Here is an 18,239-nt window from a genome sequence, read left to right on the forward strand (position 1 = left end):
GGGAGGAGGGGAGGGGGGTCATAATGTGAGTGAGTGAGTGTGGGGGAATGGGGGGCCGTGCCGGGGAGGGAGGGCGTTGGCGTTATGGAGGGTGGTGCGCGGGCCCTCCCTCGACCCGTACGGACGTATGTCGTACCTTGACGTCCTCGGCAGCCTGCATGAGCGCATCCGTGTTAACGTGCTCAATCTCCATTGTTAGCACGTCCACGCCCTGACCTGTCGGGTTTTGGGGTTTCGGGTGTGAGCATGTGTGCGTGGGGGGCGGGGGGAAGGGAGGTATATTGGGAGGGAAAAGGTGGGGGGAGGTTTGGAAGTGGTGTGGGTAGTTGAACGCAGGGTAGCGGCTGGGGGTTGGGGTATTGGAGGGGATTGGGGGGAAAACGGTAAACCATCGGAACACACATCATTCCACGTACGGTAATACGACATGGTACGGCAATGTCGAGATGATGTGTGTACGCACACAGGGCGGGTGAGCCGGTCCGAGGGGAATCCGGACAGCCACGTGGTAACGGCCTCTGGAGGATATCCCCAAACTCCGAAACCAAACCAAGACGACGCACACCACACCGCACAGCCGAACGCCCGCATCCTTTCCCCCGATCCCTTGGCACGTGGGAGCCTGATCATAACGGGTTAACGGTTTGCAACGGTTTCCAAACAGCTTAGCCACACGTGCCCGTCCGTGTTCGTGTGTACGTCTATATGCTTTAAAAAAAGCTACGCCAGTACGGAGAAGCCACGTGTATTTGTGTTCTTGCGTGTTTTGTGTCCGAAAGACCATTAAACCCGGAGATGTGAATGTGTGTGTATATACACGACACGTCTCCCCCCTTTCCTCCCCCCCTTCACCCCCTGTCCCTCCCCCCCTGTCCACTCACTCTTCACGAAGTCCTCAATGGCCGCCGCGTCCCGGAAGTGCCCCTGCACGTGCTCGGCCGCCACTGCTGCAGGGGCCTCAGGCGCGGGGTCCAGACACTTGAGCCGTACTCCCAGGTTGGCCTGCAGCGGCAGATCACCAGGGTGGGGGCGGGAAGGGGAGGGGAGGGGAGAGGCGGGGGTTTTGGGGACTAGGAGACGGCACGACAAGGCACGGATCGAAACACGCAGACTGGGTCGGCACGGCGGGTGTTGCGGGGAAAGAGAGAGGGTCCCATTGGAACCATGGGCCACATGAACATATGGCGTTACGGGAAGCGTTAAGGAAAACGGTCGAGCGCGACTTCCCACTAGCTCCGCTTGGTGGACTGGTTGATACACTGAGTAGTCTCGTGCTCTCGCGCGGACCTGTGTGGTACCTGGTATCGGTACGAGCACAACCCCTTAATGCCATTTCCCCATTCAAGCACCTACTCACTCACTAAACCACTCGCTCATCATCCAACCCATCATCGCGCCTCGGCCTCCGTTTCCCCTCCCCTGCATAACTCACCGCAGCCAGGGCCATCATACGACCCAGCTGTCCCCCGCCCAACACTCCCACCACTGCCGTACGAGGGAGACCTGTGGGGCTGGGGTGCCAGGGTTTTGGAGGAGGACGAGGGCGACGAGGGCGACGAGGGGGGGGGGAAGGAGAGCAATGGGAAATGAGATCTGGATGCGGCAGGGAGGGACAGAAGGGAGTTAAACTTTGGTGGGCAGATGTGAAGGTGGAGGGAGGGCTGTTACGAGGTATTGTGCTGAGTGAGCTTGGGGCCCACATGGGCGCCATGCAACCATGTGGCAACCATGTGGCATGCTTTGGAGTTTGACCGTGACCTACCTGACAGATGTGGCCTCGTTTTTCATAACTGGCGTTGCAACAGCTGCAATGACGGACATCCGGTCATACGCCGGCTGGTGTAACGGATGGCGCACTGCTGTCGCCGTGCGGCGCGTGCCTGGTCGCAGCACAGTCGATGTAAGCCCAGGCAGCTCAAAAGTGCTGCGATTGAGCCGTGTGTTTATGCCGTTCAGAAGCATGTTCTCTTATAGGCGCCGTGAACGAACAGTTGGTGCGCGACGATTGGAGCCCGGCCCTGGCAGTTTACGGGCAAGTGTGTCATAGAATTACGTAACTAAGGATCGAGCCGTTATAGCAAAGTATGAAACGTTAATTCTACCACTCTACACGGACCACACATGGTACGACACTCACGACGGCGTGACAGTTCGCAAGCGTGGGCTGCAAGGACATACTGCCTGACTTGCCTGATATCTTTGGGATCTGATTTTGAAATGTCTTATGCTCGATTAAGTCACGACTGCAGAAATGTAGCTCGGTGTGGAGCTCTAGGAACGGAAAGGTCCCATAGCAAAAGATGAAGTTAACAACATTATGCATAATCCTTGTTTGAAATCCAAATTTATACTGTCAATTTTGCAGTATAGCAAGCGATTTTCATACCGCCGCCGGAAACTACTAACGGAGTTTTCCTTATCTTGGCGTGGAGTGTCACATTGTCGAGACTTCATGTTACAGCCTTACATGTGCTACGTTTTCGCCTGTTGGATGTTTGTACTGCTCAAACACCTGGAAGTCACCGCAGAACTCGGGTTCTGCTATCGTGTTATGCCAAGCCTTCTGCATACGTTACCTACAGAAGTGTTTTACCTAAGTTATGGGTATCAAATCATAAAAGAGCACTAAAGAAAAGTCAAAGGCCTGGCGCCGGTAACGTACAGGAAGGACCATCGGCAGAGCAAACGAGAGATAGAAGGCAAGCACTGGTTTGCGCTAGAGGCTTAAAAGGAAGGTAGCCTTGGACGAAGCATGGGGCAAGGTCCCAGGCTGGTTGTCAGAGGTTGTCGGTTTAACTGTCGTCCGTTTGGCCAGGCTTGATGAGGCAGGCCCATTTTCCTCGTGACCTTGCAGTGACCTATTTTGCTGGTTTAATACAAATGATTTGGAATTCTTCATTATCGACATGACATCGCTAATACCAGTCAAGCGACATGCTAGCTGTGCTATAAACGTTTCGAAACGCTGCAACGTGTTGACTGTTAAAGCGTTTTCTCGCTTTCAAGATACAGAATGTCATCTTGCCGAAACCAAGAAGGAACTGAACCTCTTGATTCAGAACCTGGGGTTTCCAAGCACAGTCTTACCGGGAGACCCTCGGGTGAGGTTGGAATGAGTCATTACATACATCCTTCAAAAATCCAAGTGGACTGCCCTTTACGGTATGACTTTTTGCGGTCCAGGCCAAGTCCGAAATAGATAAGGTACTGCATCGGCTCGAGGCGCTCACACCGGCACCGGAACCGCTTTTATGGCAGCAGCAACCGGGCGGCACCCCAGGAATCTCTCCACTGCTACTGGGCGAGTGGGAGCTCTTGTACGCCTCCAACGGAATCCTCGTCACCCGCACCGCGCCGGCGGAACTCCTCCGCCTCGCCAGCCGGCTGCCGGGTGTCGGCCTCAGCGACATTACCCAGGTAGTGCATTTCGCCAGGGATCAGAATTGGATGGGGAGCCACAAATGGCTGCTTGGGAAAGTCTGCCCGGCACGGTGATCAGCAGTCGCAAGCAGCACCCCGTAAGGTGGGGAGAGAGGGGATGCGCGCTGAGCTGCGTGTGGGGCCAGTCAGTGGATTTTTAAGTGAGTGGTGAAGAGGATGACAGGTTCTTTCTGCGTCGACCTTGCTTCGACGAACACCTTCGTCCCCAAGGGCTCCTTCACACACCCGCAGCAATAGTCTTACAACCGGAAGGTGCGGATGCAACTACACACGGTACTCTCCCAGCCCGTGAAGCTGCTAGTGATCTTCCCCCCGGCTGAGGACCTCTCTGCCGCCTCACCCCGCTTCTCCTACCGTTTCCGACCCCACGCAATACCACCACGCTCTTGTACCTAAACCCTTATGGCCTGTCCTCCTGGCCCAGCGCCCCTCTCGCTCTCCTCCAGGTCGCAGTCGGCCGGTGTGTCTATTCCACTTCTCCTTCCTCCACCCCCTCCTCCACCCCTACCCCGAGGAGGCTTTCATGTCTTGGTTGAGCTGCAGTCCGTATTCCTAACCCAGTCCTGCCACCCCCCTGTTCTGTCTACCGCCTGAGCCCCGCCCCATGCCCCTCCCATCTGCACTAGTCACCCCCTGACTCCGGCTCTCCGGCTCTCTGGTTGATTTCCATCGCAACAACCCCCCCCCCCTTTCAGACCCTAGCTCTTAACGAGGCAGATGCCCTTGTGGCGAGCAACTCGGCAGTGCTCGGGTTCGGGCCGATGGGCTCTTGGAAAGTGGGCATTGAGGGAATCTGGCGCGATTCGGGCGACGGGAAGACCGCCAGGGTGAGGGGTATGTAGTTACATGCGTGCTTGGCAGTTTGGTGATTAACAGTTCGCTGTGCGCTTCCTGGTGCTAAGACTGTACTTGCGACACCTTTCAGTGTCTCCATAATGCGCGACATCGACGATCTAGCCGAATACCTTGCCATTCAGGTCCTCTTTGACCAGGTCAGCATCAAGCCCGTATCCGCGATGGGTCTAGCCGCGCCCTCATGGCTGCCGCCGGTAAGTCAGCCGGCTTCAGTTCTGCGCCATGGGGGCGGTTAGGCAGCTGTGCCGTACCGTGCATATTTTGGCACGATATGAAGCGCATGAAGTATTTGCTCAAGATATGCAACACATACATACATATATATACATATATACATACATATATATACATACATATATATACATACATATACATATATATACATACATATATATACATACATATATACATACATATATATACATACATATATATACATACATACATACATACATACATACATACATAGCTGAGACTTGTGGACTCGCTCTAGCGGGACCTGAGAGCCCTTCGTGGTGTATTCAATGCAGCGCCATCCCCGGATGGAGGGGCTGCGGAGTGGCTGCGTAGAGTGTTGGCAGTCTGAGTCGGGGTCGGGAGCACACAAGACTAACCGACTTGTGCTGTGTGCTCCCGACCCTTGCGCTGTGTTTCGGCTTCGGCCCCCGGCTCTCGCGGCCCACAGTGTAATCTAAGTCATACATACATACATGCATACATACATACATACATACATACATACATACATACATACATACATTCATTTGACAATTGCATCATATTTGGTATTTCGAGTTCCACATGATGCATTTCGCCATCGTATTGTGCTGGGACCCTGCAATACCCCCCTGCAGTGTCGCACAGCACATCCAAGCCTCACCGAGGGCTTATATAATGCTGGTCCCGGAATGTCATGGCCCGTGATGCCCCACTTTGTCCTGGGGCTCCAACCACAACCCTCTCTCTCTCTCTCTCTCTCTCTCACACACACACACACACACACACGCACGCACGGAGACACACACATATGATGTGCATGATTCGCCCCATGCCCGCAGCTCCGACTGGCCAGCGGGGGAAGCTCAGGCCCAGGGGAGGTCCGCGCGGGGGCCAGCTGGACGACCACCTTTGTGGACCGGGACACGAGAGTGGGCCGTGGCAGGGACGGGGAGGCCTTTCTGTTCCGTCGCAAGCCACCACAGTAAAACCAGCAGCCGTAGCCATGGTGGGCAAGTTCTAGCGGCACCGGCAGCTTCAGCAGCACACACGCAGCTCTTGCAACAAGTGCGATTTGATAGACAGAAGTTTGGGCAGTGATTGTGCAATAAATATGGGGATGAATGGCGGGCGGCCACAATAGGAGTACGGGAGCGAGTGGGAAGCGCTTTGGATGAGGTCTGGACGGTTTGGAAATTGACAGGAGGACTACGGAATGCGTGTAGGTTTTCCTTTCCCAGTGGTCCGTGTGATTGCGCACCCAATAAAGTTGGGGGAGTGTTGGAAGGAGGAGTATAATAATGCGAGAGCACACCGACTGGGCGGTGTCCCGTCTCCCGCCCCGGGGGCGTCAACCTTGTGTGCATGTGGCCATGCGCGATTTCAGTTTCAGAGTCTGGCGCTTAACCCCCTCCAGTAGAGCAGCAAATAGGTTTCATTGTGGCGTATTGCGCGGTTTGCCCAAGGTAGAGTTTACAGTGCGGATCAATGCAAACGGTGTATAGAAATTTAAAAGAGATTGGTAAGTTATTCATACTTCAAGGATATTGGTCTTGTGCTGACACCTTTTTGGTTATAACTGGAATCCTTCTGGAAGAATGACTGCCCCTGTCGTGCAGTCGCAGCCGGGGGCTCAGGGTGCCATGGTCACTACTGGGGGTGGGCACCGCCATTCCTGCTCCCTGCGCGCCACAGAAATCTCACTGAGATGACGCGATGGGGTCGAAGGTGGACGGTGTTTGGCGCGAGGTCGTTGGGCTTAGGTGTCGGTAGTCAGTGCTTTCGCCTTCGTCAGAGATGTCAGACACTACCGCGAGTGCCTGGTGTGTGTTTGTGCGGCCTTAGGGCGGCCCCATCGGAATAACCTCTTAGGAAGCGGCCGAAACGGGGCGCACCATTCCATTTTTATTCGGTAACAGCTGTTGTACAGTCTACATACTGCGGCACTGTTGAAAAGGGAGAAGATTGCGTTGTGGGCGGAAGGCCACCGTTTTGTTGGGGTTAAGGACAGCCCGATCGATGGGGAGTGGAAAGGCCGGGGGAAACTGAGGTGTCGATGTCGACATGCGCTTCTCCATCACGATGAACATCACCACGAGAAAGCTGCGTAAATTCATGCTGCAGCTGATCGGGGGTGCTGCTGGACCTGTCCGCGACCCTGTCGCTGCTGTAGCCATCGTAGCCTCTTGTCTGTCTTTTTTTAAAGCGCCTCCGCCTTGACGACCCAAATGGATCATTTAAAAACAGAGCGCCAAAGTTAGATTGGGAGGCGTGTTTGTTCCCACTTAACAAGCTACTGAGCTTCCAAAACCTTTGGAAGTGCGCAGCTACGGTAATTCTAACCTACCTGCTCAGCATGCTTCTTCAAGGGTACTCAACTCAACTGCCTGACTGCCGAAGATCTTGACTGGTTTTGTGACAAGAGGATGCCCTCCTGGCAGCGGAACAACCCATCATGCCACGGCCACATGGCTGCCAACCTGGAGCCCAAGGGAGCTACAAACGCGGCCACCACGTCTTTCCCTTGTTACCATCCCCCGCCCCGGTGTCGGGCCTCAGTGCTCTCTCAAACACCAGTGTCTAAGCGGAGGACGGGGAACGCCGGGAATGTTTTTTCACACCGAGCTAAAGCTGCAGCGCGCAAGGCTCTGCTTATGTGTCAACATGCCGGCGGTGTGTGACGATTGAGACCACAGACCACAAAGCCAACGCGACAAACATGTCATACGAAGTAAAGTTAGTGGCCCGTCGCCTGGCAGAAACCTTCACCAGCCATGATGATGATGCAGACGACAGCATGATGCAACGTAGCTAGGTAGGTCACAGCAGTGCGCACCGCGCTATCGCTAGTGGGTCCTGCTTCCATGCGGCATATGCAACCCAGCCAAGCAGGTGCCATTTGAGCTGTCCTTGTCCATGTACCGGCTAGCTGGGGAACACAAGCACTACCCGCACCCAAGAAGACCGGCACCTCTCAGCACAGACAGAAAGTGCAGGTGGAGATGGACCCTCGCGCCCCCAAAGGCAACCTCACGCGGAGAACAGGTGCGTGCTGCGGATGCTTCCACCACAAAATGGAGCCCAGGTCCACATCCCTTCCACCGCCGCCTTCCCCCCCGGCAGGTACCCACAGGTCACACAACCCCCCCCACCACCACGGTAACCCCAACAGACCGACTCCAAGTATCGCACCGCACACGATGGGTACAAATATGCCGCAAGCAGCGTCCTCGTCCTACAATACCGTACTCCGGGTCACACCGCCATCCCGCGTCAGACCCGCTCCATGACCCCACCTCCTCGCAGCTGCCAGCCAAGGATATGGCCAGCGGAAGGAAGGCAGTGGCTGCCCCCGCATGGCACCTGCTCCGCAGCTGCTAATGGAGCTACTCACGGGCTTGGCCACAAGAGCTTTTATGTTAGTAAGTCCAAAAGGTTCAGCGTGTAGTGCGTTGCTTCCCCAAGATACCCACAGGCGGACAGGCCGATAGGCACGCAGGCGCGCATGTCGACATCGCCGCCAGTAAGACGACCGCCAGGAGACGCTTAGCGGCAGTCTCCAAGCCGCCGTAGACCCCGGATTACTTGAGCGGCTTGAGGCCCAGCTTTGCACGCAGCTTGTTAGCCTGTGTGGAAGCAAAGCGGTAGGAGCACGAAAGAGGGGGACAAGGGTTGTGGGAAGTGTGAGAGCTGCAGCGAACACTGGGCAGAGCGGCAGTATCAGGGGCACCGTGTCAAGTTCAGGTTGCAGACACAAATGGAGGTCTGCCGCAGCGGTTGCTCCGGTTTCTGGACGAGCAGGCTAACAAGCCATTAAGCCCTTACGGAAAATGGAGGCATGGCACTCAGAGACAGACAACCCCCAGAACCCCCAGCGAGTGACCCGACCATGCACACGACCCGAAGGATGCGGGGTGCGCGGGGAGGTTGGGGTTGACGCGGTCCTCAGAGGGGCACCCCACCAGGGGGATACACCCACATGGTGCGCCCACACCCTGAAGCACGGGTGTATGGTTCCAGAGGGGAACTACAACCCCCCGGCCCCGTTTCCCTGCAGGGAATAGCCCAACTTGAAAATATCCCTTTTCGGAGAATTATAGTCTACAGAAGCACCACATAGCCTTGAAGGGTCCTGCCCAGGCAAGCTACCCGGGGGGGGGGGCGCACCAACCAGAAGGCAGCGGTCCTCAGCTAGCCGGCTGCAAGTTTGCTGACCTCCCTCACCTCGGCAATCTCCGGATCCTCCAGATCGACACCGCGCGCCTTGCCGCTGCCGCCAGTCTTCTCCTTGTCCTTGTCCCGTCCACCCTCCACAGCCTCCTTGCGCCGGCCCTCCTCCCGACCGCCCCGCTCCCGCTCCCCGCCCCGGTCCCCGCCATCCCTGTCACCCCCTCGGTCGCGCCCACGGTCCCGCTCATAGCCGCGTCCGCCGCCGCGATCCCGCCGGTCGTACTCGTAGTCGTCACCAGGCGACGCGGACCGCGAGCGAGACCGGCTGTCGCGGCGGTCCCTTCCTCCGCGGTGCTCACCCCGGTCGCGGTCCCGGCTCCGGCTGCGGCTGCGCCGGTAGTCCCTGTCCCGTTCCCTGTCCCTGTCCCGGCGGTCGCGACTTCTGCTGCGGCTCCGTCGGTAGTCCCTCTCCCGATCTCGCTCCCTGTCCCGGTCCCGTTCGCGGCTGCGACTCCGACTGCGGCGCTCCCGGTAGTCCCGTTCCCTCTCCCGGTCCCGATCGCGGTCGCGGTCTCGCTCCCTGTCCCGTTCCCTCTCCCTCTCCCTCTCCCGGTCTCGAGGTGGCTCCCGGTACTCCCGCTCCTGATGAGGCGGGGCGTCTCTCCGACCACCACCGCGGCCGCCGTCACGATCACGATCACGTTCCCGCTCCCTGTCCTGCTCCCGGTCCCTGTCCCGGTCGTAGTCCCGGTCGTAGTCGCGACCAGCACCGGCAGCACCCGCATCACGGTAGTCCCGGTGGCCGCCCGCTGCACCTGTGTCCCGGTAATAAGGCCCGGGCTCCCGATCGCGGTTGTAGTCCCGGTCGCGGGGATCGGCGCGGTCCCGGAACACGGCATCCGCGTCGCGGCCCCGATCGGCCTCCCGGGGTGGGCTGGCCGGGTGGGCAGGGCGGAGGGAAGGGATGGTACGCCTGGGTTGCGGCTTATTGACACTAGGAGAAGGTTGTGCGTACACGTGTGCACACATGTACATGTGCACGTGCTTGTGCAGATATACGTGAATGTTGTTGGAGATTGTGACGTGCATAAACTGGAAGGCAATGATCCCAGCTAGCAAGGTATCCGCCCCGCTGCGACGCATTTTATCAGCCGCATATCGTCAACGTGGGACTGCAGTTGCTTGCAAGGGCCCTCCGCACCGCCCCCCCCCATCATCATCAACGCCCCTCACATGACACCATGGACTGGAAGCCCCCCACTCGCTGTGTATCCATCCCCCTTTTCCCTCCCAATCGCGGGCTGCATCACCTAGACGCCATCACCCTTACCTACTGCACCTCGCCCCCAACCCATTTCGCCTTGCAACCTACCACCCCACCCCGCATCAAACCCAGCTCACCCTGTCACTCCCTGCGTCCTAAGCACACCGTTCAATCAACCTGCTGCTAGCTTCGCTTAGAGCCCGGGGAGCCCACTCCCCCCCTACTACCAGCCCCCCCAGGGCCTCCCTATGCGACTTCCCACCAACACCAGGGAAGTGGAGAGGGTACCTGCGCCGCCGCTCTCGCTCCAAGGGTCGTCCGCCGTCTGCCCCGTCAGCTGCTGCCGCCGCTGCCGTCTGCCCCAGCTTGGCCTCAATCTCCGCCGCCTGCTTGGCTGCCTCGCCCGCCTCCAGCTCCAAAATTGCTTCATCGAACTCCTCATCCAACACACTGATCCGGGGGTCGAGCTGAGTGAGCTTCTCCAGGGTGAGCCTGAGGCAGCAGCAGCGGGCAGCGAAATCCAGGTCAGCAGCAAGAGTGCCAGCCAGCCAGGTAAGAAACGCGGTGTCCGGTGTGAATCGGTCTCAATATCGACCCAAGTTTCCCTTTTTTTCTCTGCCCACCTGGCGGGCACTCGGGGCAGCGCGATGTCGAACAAGAAGTCCTTCCGCAACATATCGTCCACCACCTCGTCCACGTGGGTCAACATGAAATGGCCTTCCACAGCCTGGAGCCGCACCTGTGTGCGCACCACCACGAGAGTGGGGACATGAAAAAGGAAAACTAATTTGGGTTTGTGACGCTCTGAAGTCTATGGGATTTCGTTATATAGGACCCATGGCCCGAGGATTCCCCGTGATTACGGCACAGTATAGGAGACAGCTTGTACAGGACCAAGCTCCTGCGTCGTCCCGGGAAGGATCTTTGAAGGAGCATGGGCCACTTGCCTTTCGGTAATCGTTGTACAGAGGCTCCAGGTACTGGTAGACCTCCAGGGGTTTGCCGACGAGCCGCATGTAGAATGCGCCTGAATGGAAGCCGCCTTATGCGTTAAGAAGTTTACGTGACAGGCTTGCAGGTGGCGAGGAGGGAAACTGGGATGTGCTAGAGGACGGGAGTTTGAGCCATGCGCCCCCGACGTTGTGCACGGCTGGGGGAAATACCTATAACCACACCATCAAACCTTACCGAGCAATCGTACGTATTTAAAGTCCTCGTTCTTTATGTATTCGATGACAATTTCCTTATCGGGCTGGATTTGGAGCATCTTAAGCAACAAGCAGAGAAAGTCAGAAGGCTTGCGCTGGCCGCCAACCGTGCCCCCCACACTCTTCAAGTTCACCGCAACTTCCAACATCGTCTCTGCTGTTAAAGCAAAACATTTTTCTTTCCAGAAGACTGTCTGATAAATTTTTTGGCGCACAATGTACTCGACAAGATTCTGCAAGGACAGTCATGTTATTTACAGCGTACCGTAACCAAATATCCACTCGCTGACTCTTACCTGTGGATTCGTGCCATGGACTGTCTTGGCGAGAGGGTCTGTGCGATTTGCCATGGCGGATATCAGCCAAATTGCGCAGTAAGCTTGACGGAATCAATCTCTACACAGGTCTTCTACAAATATTCATCTGTGCATATCTCTCTGCAATCCCGAAGCACTATTACATCGGGCCAAGGGTTAAGTAACGAGAGCTGTATTTTGCCATTTCAAGTCCGCTCCCGTACTGGACCGCTTACGCTAGTAGTTATGAAAGGACTTACCACGAACATCCACGAGTGGACGAATGGCAAGTCTGGACCGTGCTAGTTGGTTTCCCGTTTTCGGTTAACGGAACCATTGTACGGAACTGAACAAGGAATGGAAACGGAAGAAGTTGTGATCACAGCGCTCCCTGCTTCTGCCGCACACCGATGTCGGATCAACATGCTTTGCCAGCGACCATCACAGCTCTTGGCCCGAACAATTCAAGCTTTACTTGTGAAGCAGGCTCCCGTCAAATCGGAGGTAACCCGAAGTGGCATTTTGTCTCAGGCTTGGGTAACACTGCCCCTCTAGCGATCTTGGCTGGTCATTACAGCGCTAGCATACAGCTCCCCTGGTACACAGGGTATAGACCTTGTGAACTAAGTCCACGTATGAGCCCAAATGTATGCTCCCCCAGAATCTTTAGGTGTAGGGCATAAAAGCCAGACGAGTAAAAACGTACGTTACAATGGTGCAATGAAAGAATGATTCATGCGCCTATCCTGGATAGTTGCAATCCAGCAAAGCAGATGTGGCGTTGCCAGCCTGCAAGGGAATGCGACCGCATCCCAGCAGACGCCGCGGCCGCCGGCCCCGTTCAGGATACAACACCCGAGCTTCCGTACAAGTTCTCCGTCGCGCGTCGCATCTTCACAGTTCATCATACACGCAGCAGCTCCCAGCAGTGAGGGCCCCCTTCCCCTTTCCGCCGCCGTGGTGGTGATGGCCGTCATGCGGCCAGGTAGTGCTACGCTAGCTAAGAAAGGATGTGTGTATGCCGAAACTAGCATCCACCCACTCGACTAGACCAACCATGAAGCGACACAGGCGCGCGCAACCGCAACCGGAGAGCGTAACTCCCTTTTCAACTGCCAAAGTGTCGGCGGCAACCGCAGCAACGTGTGCGACAATACACATGCAGTAGCGGTTCACGAGGTTCGAGAATTCCCTTTAATTCAATGGCCACGTCGGGATGGCGGTCGTTTTCTCGCGGAGCAGCTAGCACAGCCGAAATGGTTGGACGTGCGCATGTGCGAAGGCATCGCAGATAAATACAAGGTGTGTGTATGCGTGTGTGTGTATGCGTGTGTGTGTCTCTGTGTGTGTTTGTGTGTGTCTCTCTGTCAAGCAGCGGCCAATTGAGTAGAGCGGCCAAAGGCACTCCAGCCGTCCTCAGATCACACGTCTTCCAAAAGGGACTGGCTCTGGCACTTGGCCATCGCGCTTTCGGCGCCTGCGACAGCTTCCAAAGACAACGATGTGAACGTTATCCGTCATTAGAATGTATTGTACTGCACGCTACAACAATGACGGCACAATAACGGCACCTGACATCCGCCCTCACTAAGTCTATTTATTTGCTCGCCAAACGTTTTGATGCCTCGAAGCCTCACAGCAAGGCCCCTTTGAGACCACCAACCCCCCCACCTTACATTGGTGGCAACAAGGCTTTAAGTGTTAGGTGAGTAATACGGCCCCCCCCAAGGCACACACAGATGCAACCCCAGAAGGCCACACCGTGCCCCCGTACCCTCTTCCGTGTTTGCTAATTACTCTTCAAGTCCTGTCAGCTCGCATTCACAACAGCAATCAGTTTCTGTCCTACATTAAAAAATGCCGATCAACACAGAGCTGATTTGCGGGCTCTGGGCTCCTGGACGCAGGTAGGCTGCCTCCGCACCTCCCCAGGAGCCACTACGCAAAACACCAAGTTACCCAGAGCCTGCACTCGCGGCTCCCACCGCCACCTCCCCATCCGCTCTCTTCCCCCCGAGCCATCGAGGCCACATACGGTTACAACATGACGCACTAAAAAATGAATCCGCAAGGACGCCCTGTGTCCAGATTACTACGGAATCAGCACATAGCCGCTTAGTGCACTATTCCACACACCTGAAGTAGCAGTACAGCAGCTCAACCGCGTCACAGCTCAGCCTTAACGTTGAGCAGTCCCGCAATGCGCCGAATCTCATAGGCCAGCGCATTCAGTCGGCGCTCCTCCAGCGCCTTCAACAGGTCGTACACGTAGTCCTGGCCCTTAGGTGTGGGCGGAAGCACGTCCGGCGTGGCCTTGATCTCGTTGTAGATGAGCTGGAGGCGCTCCATCTCCGCACGTAGCTCAGCAGGGGTACCTAAACATACACATACATACACACACACAAACCGGGGTTGAGGGCGCGCGCGGAGTTGGACATTGTGCTGGCAGCTATAGCAGAAAATGGAGACGGGTAAACATGTCTATATGTACGTATGTATGTATGAGGTTGACTACACTGTGGGCCCACAGTGTAGGCTTAAAAGCCAGGGGCCCCCAGGACCAAAACACAGCGCGGGGAGGCCATATGCACACGGCTGGTTAGCTTCGTGCATTCCGCCCCCGAATCAGACCGCGTGAGATACGACTGCCGGCACTAAGCAGTGTTCCCCACAGGGGAGTAGCGCACCAGCGAAACGGCTACTAGGTCCGCTGGTCACCTAACATTAACGAAGTCTCACCCAGGGAGTTCTTCATATGGGCAGAAAGTGCATGAAAACCTCAAAGAGCACGTGTCCAGGACCAGGGCGACCGGGAGCTCGATGAGTCATCCCGAGCTGTATGTATGATAGAATGTATGTATGTACGTACATATGTATATATGTATGTATCTGCGTCTCCTTCCTCCTCCGGAGGATCTGGGGTGCGCCAGGTGCATGCCGTGATGTGGTGCAGGGGGAGCCTGTCCGTGACAGGGCAGCCGGCAAAGGCGGGAGCGAGGGCCCCAGGCAGCCGCTACTCCTGGCCCCTCCGATTCCCCCCTCAGAGGTCGGGGTTTGTTTGAGCAGTAGGTAGCGGAGCTCCCCTTCACCATGATTTTAATCGCTGTCACGTGAACGAGAACGGACGGACGGACAGGCGCTCTCCCCGCCCGGCGTAGTGGCGCCACAGCACAGCACACCCCCGCACGCACGCACTCCCCCCCGGTGTACAGGTGCGGGCCTTGCGCGTGCCGTGTGTCAAACCACCCACCATCGAAGGGCTCCTCCGAGGGCGGTTCATCGTGGCTGTACGGCTTGTTGGGGTTGTAGTCCGGAGTGTCGACCAGGGCCAGACGCGGCGGGTCCTCCAGGTCCGGCAGGAAGCTGGCGGGGGCTCAGCGGTGGTGGTGGTGGGAAGGGGGGGGGGAGAGGGGGCAGCAGCTGGAGGCACTACGGCGGCGAATCACCTCGGTCCGTAAACGTACGGCGGGACGGGGAGGACTGGCTACCCGCAATGGCAAACCGTGGAGGAAAGCCGTGGACGTTGTGATCAGCAACATGTCTGTACGTATGTATGTACGTACGTCAAAAGCGCGCTGCTGGACAGGCCGCCCGTGGCGCTGCATGAGAGAGGGAAATGCCCCCTACCTCACATAGCACGCAGGTATGTACCCCTCCAGGTACCCAGTTCCGCGCGGGAAGGTCCCCCCCAGCGGATGCCCCAAGAGGTGAGAGGACCCCTCCCGGCCACCACCCACCCGTAGTGGGCCACTGCGTAGTCATCCCGCAGAGAGCCGTAGCTGTAGCACACCTGCAACAGAGCAGGTGACGAACAGACAGACACACACACACACAGGAGCCGCCCGAGTTCGTCACACACAGAACAAGCCCACGTAGGCGATGATAATCCCTCCCCCCCTTTGGTGACGGGAGGAGGGAGTAGGGGACCGCAGGACTGGGATGGGCTGGGTTGAGGCCGGCTCAGTTGCGCATAGACCCTCCCCCATGTACATGTACACCCGAATACATACATACGTACATATACACACCTCGGCACGCCACCCCTCCCACTCCAGCCCCCACCCCACCCCCCAAACACACCTCATCACCAGCATTGATGTTCTCCCCAGCCATGAAGTACAGGAAGTCTCCGGTTTCGTACGCGCTCAGAGAGGACGAGCAATTGCGCCAGTGGTTGGCCAGGTCAAAGATGGGCGCCATCAGCAGCCGCCGCCGCCGCAGCGACGACACGTACCGCGTGGAGGACTGCACGCGGCGGAAGGGAAGGAGGACCACACGGGGGGCCGCTCTTGCTCTACCGCGATGGCGGTGGTGGCGCGCCAAGTGCAAGGGGACCGGCAACCCCCCCCCGGTGGGTGTGTGTATGTATGTCCAGAACCGCCACTGGAGCCATACCCCTAAACCGAATGCCACCAGACTGTTCAGACTGTCAGGCAGCGAGACACTCAACAGGTACGGGTAGGTGCCCCTCCGGACCAGCGTCAGACCCGGATCGATATGTAACAGGAACACACGCAGACACATACACACACTACTTGGGGAGAGAGATTCGGAATTGCAGCTTCAAAGGGGGGGAGTTGGGGAATTGGCGGGATGGAGAGGGGAAGTGTGCGCCCCCATCGACGTGATACTACTCCACATCGCATACGCCGCTAAGCTCTCCCTCCCTCCCTCCCGCTCCCTCTCTCGAGGATTACTGGGGCGTGTTTTGAAGGCGGCAGTCGCCGGGCCGCCACCTCACCCCCATCTGCACTGAGCCCAATACTTCACATCCCCTCCCACCCCACTAACACACCCCACTAGTGCCATCTCATCCCCCTCAACCCCCCCTCACGGGTACCCACAATGGCGCACGCGTACTTGAGGTCATCCAGGGTAACCTCAGCGTTGCCCACCATCTCCTTGATGGTGTACTCCAGATCGGCATCCAGCTCTCCGGCCAGCAAGGCGCGCAGGTGCAGATCCCAGTCGCGCATGTTCTTCTCCTGACGGCGAGAAGGGGGGGCGGAGGGTAGGTGGGTGGGGTTGGGTGCGGCATGGTGGGGGGAAATTGGTAGGGGACATCGAAATGTGGATGTGGTGGTAGCATGCTGTGATGTGATATGGTGGGATCGGCAGCAGCAGCAGCAGCAGCAGGACCCGGTTCGTCCCGGATGCGGGCGAACCAACCCGCTCTCTCTCCCTCCAGCTGCCGCTTGTAGGGGTGCTGAGGGGGAGCGCGGCGGAGTAGGGGAGGGTTGTGCGTGCGTGTGTGCGTTATGTGCGTGCGTGTGTGTGTGCGTGTGTGCGCGCGTGTGTGCGCGCGGGAGAGAAAGGGCTTGGCCCCTAGGGTCCTTTCCCCTAGCTCCTCCGGGCGGCAACACCCACTGGGTGACGCGGTGATGACCCAGCGCAGGACGTTGCCTGTCGAGGCCTGTCCTCTTAACGGCCATGCGGAAGAGAAGTAGAGTAAAACAAAACTGTAATGCCCCGGTGATCTGGGAGCCAACACGTTAGCATATCCCCCTTCGCGGGCAGCGGTTGGAGGCAGAGACGTTCGCTTTTCATGAACCTGCTGCAGTAGACGTGCGCTAGATTGGCATTCCCACCACCCTGACGTACATGATGTACGGCATGGCCTTCAGTCTCGGCCTACCCAGCGAACAGGCAGCCGTACAACCCTGCCCTACCCAGTAAGCGCTCTTCCACATGGGCGCATACTTGAGGTCCATGTTGCAGGAGTTAACGAGCTCATCGGGCTTGGGCCACATGTCAACATATGGCTTGAAACGACTGCGTAAGCAGGAGGTCCGCGATGGACTTTTACGAAGCGCATGGACGACATGAACAACATAACGACGAAAACAGACGCACCTGTGCGGGTCCTTCAGCTCGCGCAGCACCGTGAGAGTCGGCACCTGAATATCGCAATAAAATGGGAGTCTATAATTCAGGGTCCTCATAGTCTGGCATTACATCGGCAAACATTGCGCAGGTTGCGGGGCCTAAGCTACTTCCTTATGTGCAGGGTCCTGAGCACGCAGGCAACTACTCACTGCGAAACTCTCATTGAATGAACCCGTGTTCATGATGGTAGCAGATGGAATGGCAGCAATGACGTCGTTCTCGGCGAACGACTTCGTTGCAAACGCTCCACGCACACCATGCCTGTTGTTTTTCACTTCCAGGTGGATCTGCGGAAGTCAGCATGCATATCTTGACCGGCCCACATAACTTCCTCACACACAGCGTTTTCGTAAAAAAACTTACCTCTCCGCCCAGATCACGCACCCATTTAAAAAGGTTTTCAATTTTATCTAAGGGCTGAGATGACGCCTGGTGGCAGATCAGCAATGCCACTAAGACGTATGCGTGCAACATTCTCAGCCCGCGTCTGCACAGGAACCCAACGAATCAAGCACAGGATATTACGCTTTCCGTCGTCAGGTACTTTTCCAAAGTTAGGAAGATCCAGTTACGCATAACCATACCCGCAACACCAATGCCGTGCCGTACAACTACAACCAGGAAGGTAGTTTAATGCAGGCCAGCGGAGCTATGCAGCCATCTGATGCTTCAGTAAAAATTTAAGTATTATATTGAAGTTTTCGTCAGCTGCATCAGCGGTATCCCTCATACATGTTTCCGGCACCCAGTGGTGCTTCCTGTGGTACCCATGAAGAACCCCCAGAAGGTAACAACATATTCCCTTTTATTATCACTGTTTTGCTTATCCCATCATGTGTTGCTGCAACGTTGCATAGTTAGCCTGTACGAAGATAAAGAGCACTGTCTGACTAGCCTAAAGCA

At 57.0% G+C, this 18,239-nt stretch overlaps 4 protein-coding genes across 4 annotated transcripts in view; 1 reads left to right on the forward strand and 3 right to left on the reverse strand.

Moving 5' to 3' along the window:
- The window catches only part of VOLCADRAFT_88132 (uncharacterized protein), a gene marked incomplete at both ends in the record, with an annotated part of 6,431 nt that extends 4,643 nt beyond the window's left edge, over nucleotides 1-1,788 (reverse strand). Inside the window, 4 exons of the mRNA XM_002947936.1 lie at nucleotides 137-216; nucleotides 882-1,002; nucleotides 1,433-1,511; nucleotides 1,763-1,788. Coding sequence (XP_002947982.1) covers nucleotides 137-216; nucleotides 882-1,002; nucleotides 1,433-1,511; nucleotides 1,763-1,788 — 306 coding nt within the window. The remainder of the gene's footprint in view (nucleotides 1-136; nucleotides 217-881; nucleotides 1,003-1,432; nucleotides 1,512-1,762) is intronic.
- Nucleotides 1,789-2,906: 1,118 nt separating this feature from the next.
- On the forward strand, nucleotides 2,907-5,891 carry VOLCADRAFT_120517 (uncharacterized protein; the record flags this gene model as incomplete). The annotated part of the gene is made up of 5 exons (XM_002947788.1): nucleotides 2,907-3,101; nucleotides 3,184-3,417; nucleotides 4,137-4,268; nucleotides 4,419-4,490; nucleotides 5,355-5,891. The coding sequence occupies 5 exons, from the start codon at nucleotides 2,907-2,909 to the stop codon at nucleotides 5,499-5,501; spliced, it is 780 nt and encodes a 259-aa protein (XP_002947834.1). The 3' UTR covers nucleotides 5,502-5,891.
- A 2,812-nt stretch (nucleotides 5,892-8,703) lies between these two features.
- On the reverse strand, nucleotides 8,704-11,504 carry VOLCADRAFT_57539 (uncharacterized protein; the record flags this gene model as incomplete). Its single annotated transcript, XM_002947937.1, has 7 exons — nucleotides 8,704-9,343; nucleotides 10,382-10,438; nucleotides 10,570-10,685; nucleotides 10,827-10,828; nucleotides 10,890-10,973; nucleotides 11,135-11,387; nucleotides 11,451-11,504. 7 exons carry the CDS (start codon nucleotides 11,502-11,504, stop codon nucleotides 8,704-8,706), a joined length of 1,206 nt encoding a protein of 401 aa, XP_002947983.1.
- A 770-nt stretch (nucleotides 11,505-12,274) lies between these two features.
- On the reverse strand, nucleotides 12,275-17,873 carry VOLCADRAFT_103616 (uncharacterized protein). The gene is made up of 9 exons (XM_002947938.1): nucleotides 17,700-17,873; nucleotides 17,486-17,623; nucleotides 17,304-17,347; nucleotides 17,120-17,222; nucleotides 16,295-16,435; nucleotides 15,531-15,695; nucleotides 15,188-15,240; nucleotides 14,701-14,813; nucleotides 12,275-13,825 (listed from the first exon to the last, which is right to left on the reverse strand). Exons 1-9 carry the CDS (start codon nucleotides 17,808-17,810, stop codon nucleotides 13,617-13,619), a joined length of 1,077 nt encoding a protein of 358 aa, XP_002947984.1. The 5' UTR covers nucleotides 17,811-17,873; the 3' UTR covers nucleotides 12,275-13,616.
- Nucleotides 17,874-18,239: the final 366 nt, after the last annotated feature.

Source organism: Volvox carteri (assembly GCF_000143455.1).
Source record: "Volvox carteri f. nagariensis unplaced genomic scaffold VOLCAscaffold_8, whole genome shotgun sequence".
Classification (NCBI taxonomy): domain Eukaryota; kingdom Viridiplantae; phylum Chlorophyta; class Chlorophyceae; order Chlamydomonadales; family Volvocaceae; genus Volvox; species Volvox carteri.